The following is an 8,829-nucleotide window of genomic DNA, read 5'->3' as shown; positions in this document are numbered from 1 at the left end:
GAGATAGCCAGATTTAGCACTGCATTCTTTTTTAAAGTCTGAAATGATCAAAATTAGTCAACACTGGGGCGTCGCGTAAACAAAGGCTACCGACCTCCGCGCAGCAGTTTCGACCTCAGGTGCCGGGCATCTTGGTGAGGATGCCTGCTAGGTGAGAAGGTGTTCCAGGCACGTCCCACTGGGACAAGACCCAGAGAAAGACCCGGGGACACTTCAGAGGATGGAAGGATTTTAATTGGCTTCAGTCTTAATAACCACCAAATGCAAGAATGACAATGGTTTAAAGATTCATAAAATCATCTTTTTATGAGCTTGGAGCTGTTTGAAATGCTAGAAGTCGTCTATTGAAGTAAAGCGTTATCTACTGCAACCCCAGATCAGTCGGCAGAGACCCTCACATCTAATATCCTTAACTATCCCCTTAAATATGAAACCCAGACAGAAGGACACAGAGCAGTGGGTGAAATTTTCACATTTAATAATAGACAAAATGTTCTGTCATTCTTTTATGTACATCAGTAATTACAAGGTCAGTAAGCCATTCTCAAGTTTTACATGTTCATCAGCTTTTAGTGATGCTGGTTTGCCTTACAGTGCCGTCTGACATACAAAATATGCTAATGTGCTGTAATCACATGTTTAAAAGCCTGAATGGAATTTGCCTTAAATGAATTGAAAACTCATTCAAAAGCCATTCACAATACTTTCTCATTATTTACAAATAAAGAACAGCAACTGCTAAATTATACATATTAACAAACTACTTCCTCAATATATATAATGCCGCTATACAAAGAGACAGAGAGAGAGAGAGAAGAGGGTAATGCCTGATTTTACAATGACCCTATTGGGATGCTTTAAACCTGTGCATCGAAGCTTTTTAAATACGCATTAATGCTGCCAGTGTTTGACAAAAATAAATCTACTTGTACTGTTAAAATTAGACATTATTTCCATGACGATTTATAAATATTTGTACACTTCAAGAGGAAAACACAAGAGATTAGTGAGCGGAAGTAAGGCCGATGTAGAGGTGAGAGAGTTACCTGGCAGAGTTTGAGGCTCGGTAAGTGAGATCGATTGGAGGAAGCTGCCCATTTCTTCACGCAAGCACCGAGGTGACAGCGTACAAGGTTCCTACACGTCCCCCAACCCCCAAACTCACACACACACACACACACACTGCATCCATCCCTTCGGATATTTAGAGCAGCTCGGGGGCCACTTCACACTCGGGTGGCGGGAGGTAATCGTGTGGAAAATCTGAACTTTAGGACCGGGGGAAGTCCTTTAACGCGACATCGGGAAGCGCTCGGACAGTAAAGTTCATGTTTTCGGTCGGGGCTGAGCTTCCATGTGCGAGACTCAGAGGGAGAAGGTCAAGAGACTGAAGTCTTACAGATACCAGGGGATGTTTTGTGCTCTTTAGATCTGATTTGTTAAACTGGTGATGTCTGAGTTGGCAAGGAAACGAATAAAATGAAGCTAAAACATCTTCCTGTGATACTAACTCATAAACAAAAAAGATATTCACAACTCTCATCGGCCAGCACATCACGGCAAGGTAAGAACTTGTGTGGGGAATCTGTTTTAGTAGCTGCAAAAAGTCTCCCCTTGCACTCACTGTGCCATTCCCCCATGCAATATTTAAAACAAATCCATTGGTAAGATGTGGGCCGGGTTCGCAATGTTGTACAAAAAGCAACGTGCAGTTTTCAGTTTTAAACTAAAAGCAACATAAAAAACGAAAAAAAAAAAAAAAGCCTTGCCAGCTGGACAGACACATGCCATTCCCTCCAGCTGGTCCACATAAATACCATCCTCTGGTCTACTGGTGGAACCCTTCAGTCCACTGAACATTGTTCTGAAGGTGCAGTTGGGACGAACCAAGGAATCGACTGTTGGGGAATCTGGACGATTTTTGGTTTAAATTTGCTCCAACAGGTTAGCGCCTGGTTGGCTGGAGGAAGTATCGGAAAAAGCAAAAAAACTGGAAATTGATCATTTGAGAAGAGCAACAAACACGTCTATAGTCTGCATGTTTCTGTTTTTGTTTGTTGTTAATATCAATAATTTAACACTGTACCTGTTGGCATTGAACCAAAATGAGTATTTTTTGAAAACATGGAAGAAATCTGACATTCCAACAGACTTGAATAAGATGGAAGAGTTGAGGTAAAACTGCTCCATGTTACGAAAAAAACAAAAAAAACTTTTCATGAGTTGGCAAAAAACAACAAAAACAGGCCAACTGAATCAGTGTCTGGACTTGTTTTGCTGTGATTAATATTAGCTAGTCAAAATGCTTCAGTAATCCTAATTTACGATGAAATTGACCAGCACTGCTCTCCAGGTCTAAGTCCAGCAGGTTGTTTCCACCTACATGTTCCTGTACAGACCGCTTACTCAGCAAGAAAAAAAAAAAAAAAAAGAGTTGGAAGTGACATGTCCAAGACAAGTGCTGAAATTGCAATATTTCATTTACATTCCCCTATTTTCTCGCAATGCATCCGAACACTGAGGCAACACAGCAGCTGACGGTAAATCTGAGGTCATATTTGATGCTTCTAGGTTTCATCAATGTCAAGAAACACGACTCCAAAACCAATCAGTGGGTCACTTCAGACCGGCTCTGCTCAGCTATCCTAAAACCTGAGACTGCTAAGAACATTTCATTTAGTTGTACAATCATTTAGGAGTTAAAAAAGAGACACTTTGTAGTTGTTTTACTTCATAATAAATAAAGTAGGTGATGTTTGTGAAAAAACAAAAAACATAAGTGTGGTTTGTAATTTAATGGCTGTTACCGATGGTGATGGTGCTGAAGTGAATAAAACATGAAACGCTGCTGCTGTTGGACTCAAAGTCCTGCTAAAGCTGCAAAAGCCAGACAGAGGTCAGACATCTTAGTGTCAGCAGGACATCAGCCATCCTCATGGTAACCGCAGGTTACCATGACGATGACGTCAACCCCGCATTTCTTTATTAAACCTGCATCATGTAACTTTTTTTAATGTTTTTTTTTTTCATGTTTGTCATGTCGTGACGTTAACCACAGGTTATCTTTATTCTGGTCGCCATCTATTCCCGGACAAACTACTGAATGTTTTTTTTCTTTTTTCCGGTTTGTAATAAATGATTAATCTTTAATTTGCAAATCAGTTTGTGAAAAGCGAGAAAGCGGCGACATTTTCGAATGACTTTGCAGACTCTGATGCTAAACATCCAGTGCAGCAAAGCACTGGATGGCAGGCCTTTGTTTTCTTAAAGATGGTGGAAAAAAAAGATCCAACAGTAACACGCATTTTATAACTTCTGCTTTTTGTGTGTGTGTGTGTGTGTGATGTTGAGAAACTTTTAAAAACACACTTCAGCAGAAGCAGCAGATTTAAACAGTAGTTTCTAATGCTGTAATAAACGCAAAAAAAATTAGCTTAGATGGACATGATGAGTGAAGAGGGGGGGAAAAAAAAAAAAAAAAAGCAAAAGCAGCAGATGTAGTGTTGACTTCTTAATGCTGAGGTGACTGCTGGAGTTGCTGAGTGGAGTTGTGGGGTGCTTTATAATTACAGAATGTCAACTTTGTTCATGCTTTCTGCTCTGACCTTTTCCCGCTGCTAAAAGTGTGCCCTTTAACCGACCGGATCGACGCTGCGCAGTTCTACGGCACCGAGCACATGGGAGAGCTCACAACCAAACACAACAAGCTCTTTAGGGCACAACGCAGGTTATTAAACTGTTCCATAACGGCACTTTTCAGAGGGCGGGAAGTTAATAACCTTGTGAGGCGTCGGAGGGGAGGGGGGATTTATTCTATTGAATTATGTCTCTGTCAGAACCCTGCAGGTGTTGTGGCTGCGGAAAAGATGACCGTCAAGGAAGAAACTGAGAATGACAATGGAGATGAAGGTAAAAAAATAAATAAATTAAAAAAAGTGGAGATGTGGTACAAAAAATATATTGTCTCAGGACCAGAATGCAGCTGGATGGGCGACTGGTCAGTCAAAAGTAAAAAAAATCAGGTCCTTTCCAGTTCCGTGAAATGCTACTTGGCAGCAACAACTAAAAAAACTGTGTTTTTGCTAGCCGTGTTTTCATTACAGTTTTTTTTAATCGCATTAGAAACGGTGGATGGAAACGGCAAAATTCGGAAAACCTCTCTGGGTTTTGCAAAAAAACTCAGGAACATTCAAACTAGCATTTATCGGAAAGCCCACAATACATGGGTTTTCCAAAAAAGAGTTAATGCGCTAAAAGTGGAGATGGAAACAGATTTGACGAATAAGTTCTAACATATTAAACTTTCCCATCCACTGCTGGGCCTGGATCTTACCAGAAGCACAAAACTTGGAAGAATTTTAAAATCTGAACCTTCACCTAGGAGGTAAGGACCGCACATTTTTCTGAGATGTGTGGTCTGTGCTAGCTAGCAGCCGCTACTTCCTGCTTATGACAGTTGTGCATAGCATCATCATCAGATTAAATTATGGCTAGCATAGTCTGGTTGATTCCCTCCAAACCAGTAGCTGGAACACGCCTAATTTGCATTCTCCCTTTTCTTTTTTGCGACATTTCAAATGTTTGCTAGATATTCGCATGCAAATTGGGTGGAAACATGGCGACTGTGGGAAAATACTCAGTTGTCTATTTTAAGTAAAAGTAAGGTGTTTTCAAATAAAGCAGATATAAAGGCTGTTTGTTCACTCAGGCTCCTGCAACAGAAAGCTACGTTTAATTTAGCAGTTTTGTGCTTTTCATACAGGCTATTGTTGATGCAAACAGAAATTCAAAACAATAGCTGGTGTTTGGTAGAGCTGCCGTATGAGTGAACCGCACATGGGAGACAAATTCAGCAGATTTCAGGAAAGCTGAAAATCTTAATCTTGCAGATCAAATATTTGACAAAAACAACCGTAGACTGGAAGTCGGCCTGAAGCCTCTGACCGATGCAACTCTGGTGAAAACGGCAGACGATCCGACGTCCAGATGGACTCGCGCAACAATAACTACGCTGTTGTTTGCTGCAATCGGCAGACATTTTACTGATTCCTTTGATTCCCTCATCTTCCATTCTTTGAAAAAAATAAAAAGTAGGCATAAACATTTATTAGTGCTATTTTTCTCTTTTAATTTAGTCAGGGGAAAGAGCTGGTAGTTTTACAGCCTTACAGCTGTGCTAAATGATGTGTTGTCTCTTATTGAGGAATTTACATTTTTTAAGTATGTTTATTGGTTTATTTATTGTTCACCTTTTTTTTGTCATAGCAGCATCTTTATGTTTTTCATCGACAAATGTAGTGTTTTTAACCGCGGCTGGTTGAATCAGTGGAGTTTGGTGCCACGGCCTCCAGCTAGACATTAACGGTTGTTTTCGTTACGACTTTCTGAAAAAAGAATCTGAAATAAAATGTTGGGGTAAAATGAATCACTCAGCACATATAGAAAAACAACAACAAAGAAACAGAATAAGACATGATGACCACTCTGCTCCAATCGATCTGGTACCGTATAAATCCTGGTCCGTCAACAGGAAAGCCGTACATAACTGAGCAGCTGACTGAGCAGCCTAATCCCAATTCAAAGCAATGCATTTAGGATTCAGGATCAATAATTTGAACAATCGAGAGACAGAACTATTGGTCCGATTATGTTCATCACCGCTGTAGTTAGCTTGTAAGAGCCAGAACATTTTTATCAGACGCCATTTTCTCATGTCCACAAACTACCAATGGATGTACATATGATTCGTTTCGCCGTGTGTGAAACGTTGGAAGCAGACTGGCAGGGCGGCGGCCTCTGCTGAGCTGACCCGAGGCAGACGGAGCGTCTCCTGTCCTCTGTCCGGTCCAGTTCCAGGAAGGCGGCTCCGGATGGAAACGTCAGTCTTTGGCCGCGCAGGGAATCATCCAACTGCGGGTCGTCGCCACCGGAAGGCTGCTGGATGTGCGGTTACGTTGCCCGGGGCGACCCGTCAGCGGCCTCGACTCGGAGCTTACAGATGGGTAATGACACAGCTGGGGAAGCTGCGGGTTTTTTTCTTTTTTGGAGTGTGTAGTTAAGAGTTTTCCAGTTTGTTCCTTCGATTCAAAGTGAAATAAAATAAAAATAAAAAAAAGCAGAACAACAACAATAACAAAAACAATTATAATTTAAATTAAAACATCAACATTTAGGGTTGCAGAGTCTCTGGAGTTTTTTTTTTTTTTTTTTTTAGAAACTACGAGACTGAGGATGAGCTGTAGCAGCGAGCCGCCTCCACTCCGTCCAGGCCGTGTCAACAAATGTAAAACGTGGAGGAAGGGGCGGAGTCAGCTTCTCCTCTGGTCCTCTCTCACCCCCACCCGAACCCCCCCGACATCCCTCCATCTTTGTCTCAGTCAGTTCTGGTATGAGGAGAGAGAGAGAGCGTAGGGGGGCCGGGGGGGGAAACCTGCTGATCTCATCAAAATGTTCCAGTACTACGTCCCAGCATGCACCTCTCCCTGCCAGAGCGGAGCTGGCAGAAATCTCTGAAGGAGGGAGGCTGAGCAGCGAGGAGGAGGAGGGAGAAGGGTGGGGGGATGAAGAGCGTTGGGTGTAGGGTGGTGGTAGGCTCAGATGCAGGTGGACGGCTGTGCAGAAGGCTGCTGCTTGCGGCTCCTCAGACCCCCAGACTTCTCCTTGTAGCCCACGCACATCTGCTGGGAGACGTCGACCAGCGCGCTGGCCACCGCCAGACCTGCACACACACACACACACACACACATCAGCGTAACACTGGACGAAAAATGGGATTTTCGACAGCTATTGACACCTTGTTCTGCCGTGCGCATGGAGATTGAGGGCTTTCGGCAAGAGGTTTTTGTCGGAGTGGAAAATGGTAGAGCACTGCCAAGAATGGTCAAAAACGCTGTGTGTCCATGTTCCCCCATCACCCACCTCCCCTTGTGTCTAGCAGAGGTTTTTGTATTTAAATGAAGTTGCTGAGTGCCATGCAAATGCAAATCAACTGTTGAGCACCGCCTTTTGACTCTCATTCATTTTGTAGCTAACCAGTTTTACCTTCTGTTCACCATGAAGAAGTATGTTTGGAGAAAGAATATTAAAACGATCTATCTTATCCATTAAAATATATATTACATGTGTGTTATTAAGTGTTTATAGATTCAGTGTTTATATTGATCATATAAAAGAAGAATATGTAACGTGATCTTACTTTGGCATTCCTCCTATCTGAAGATTTATCTTGTGATGGGAGGAATTGCACAACTTAATCAAAAATAATAATAAAAAAACATGTTCCAGAGTGGTTAAAGAAGTGCTAAAGAAACAACCAATCAGAGCCAGGGGGCGGGTCTTAACAGTGCTCACACACTCTGCCTTGATCTCTGCTATGCTACAGCTGTCATCTATGCTAAAGCTAGTTAGCACAGCTTTAGCTATGCCAACTAGCTTAATCCACAGTATTGTTTTTTCCATTGAAATCTGCTTTGAACCCCTTTATAAAATTAGTGTGAACCACTGATTTCAGAAATAATCTACATAAACTTTTTAGGTGTGAATACTTTTGGACGCCACTACAACCGATGCTAGAAGTCGTAGCATTGGTCTGGTGTTTTTCCTCAGACTCCTCCGATCGTTAATCTTTCTGTCGGTACTAATCTTTTTCCATCAACTATCATTTTTCAACAGCATTCAACCGTCTCTCTCTGCTACGTTTCTCTTCTCCTTTGATCTAACATTTATTTTTGTTATTCCTTTTCCCCACGATAGCCTGACTTGCTTCCTTCCTCCGTGGATTTTTAACAAAAACTTTTTTCTTTTCTTTTACCACCATGTTGCTTCGCCTCTCAGTTTCAGTCCCCAGACCCCGCGTGCGCCCAGGGCTCTTATTAATTACCATAAAGTCCTTTTGTCAAAACAAAAGTGGCCCCAACTCTCGGCAGACCGCTCCCCCTGTGTTAGCTGCGCTCCCGCTACAAACGCTTTAAAGTCGTCTCCCATCCGGTCGCTGCATCAAAAACTCTCCGTCGTCTGTGCTGCGGCCTCCCATCACATCTGTCTTCTCTCTGCTTCCAAGATGGCCGCCCTCACGCCCCACCAAACATCCGCAGAGATGACTCCAGCTTGCGTTTGAAGGCTTGTTTGGGTAATGCGAGCCAAAGTAAACTCGCTCTTAGATCAGATGACGAGCAAATGCGTGCAGCCTCCACCGGGAGCGAGGAGGGTGTGTGATCCCGACTGCTCCTCTGGGAGTTCACGTTCTGCTGCGAGCTATTTGTTCTCCGTGAGGTTAACTGCATTAATCATAAGCGATAAACACAGCTGATTGGAAATGCTGCGCCTCAGAGAGTGTTAATACATGTTAATGATGTGAGCCGCTGGTGGATGCTCAGAGACACCGCCATCTCATCGCCTGCGTTGCAGCTCTGACGGGAAGGTTTTCAGCTTTTTAATGGAATCTGCTTGAGATGAAATGAGCTTTAATTTGAAATTAGTTTGTAAAAGTATCTGGGTTTTTTTTTGCATTTACAACATCAAGTATTCCTAAAGAACGACCCAGATTTGTTGAATTAAAAGTAACTTTAAAAATAACCTTTAAGGAGGTATTAAGCATACTTTTCATTACAATTTTTTTTGTTGTTTTTTTACTGGTCTGATRTATTATTCTAATTGTCAATGTGAAGTTTTCATTAGAAATGAGTGGGAAATCACTGAGTGCAGTGTGAAAGAGAACCTGCTGAAAATGTAGCAAACGTTACAATTTTCTTGGAAACAACTCTAGTCTCATTAAGTTTTCGTCTTAAACATAAGGCGCTGCATAATCTTTTTTGTGCAGGGTATTATAAG

General features: G+C 42.2%; 1 protein-coding gene across 1 annotated transcript in view; it reads right to left on the bottom strand.

The window, feature by feature from the left end:
* Positions 1–457: 457 nt before the first annotated feature.
* Positions 458–8,829, bottom strand: part of atrn (attractin) — a 146,762-nt gene continuing 138,390 nt past the window's right edge. Inside the window, exon 29 of the mRNA XM_008398926.2 lies at positions 458–6,718. Coding sequence (XP_008397148.1) covers positions 6,594–6,718 — 125 coding nt within the window. The 3' untranslated portion in view covers positions 458–6,593. The remainder of the gene's footprint in view (positions 6,719–8,829) is intronic.

The sequence above is a fragment of the Poecilia reticulata genome, linkage group LG22 (genome assembly GCF_000633615.1).
Source record: "Poecilia reticulata strain Guanapo linkage group LG22, Guppy_female_1.0+MT, whole genome shotgun sequence".
NCBI lineage: Eukaryota > Metazoa > Chordata > Actinopteri > Cyprinodontiformes > Poeciliidae > Poecilia > Poecilia reticulata.
This window is presented reverse-complemented; position numbering and strand designations above follow the sequence as displayed.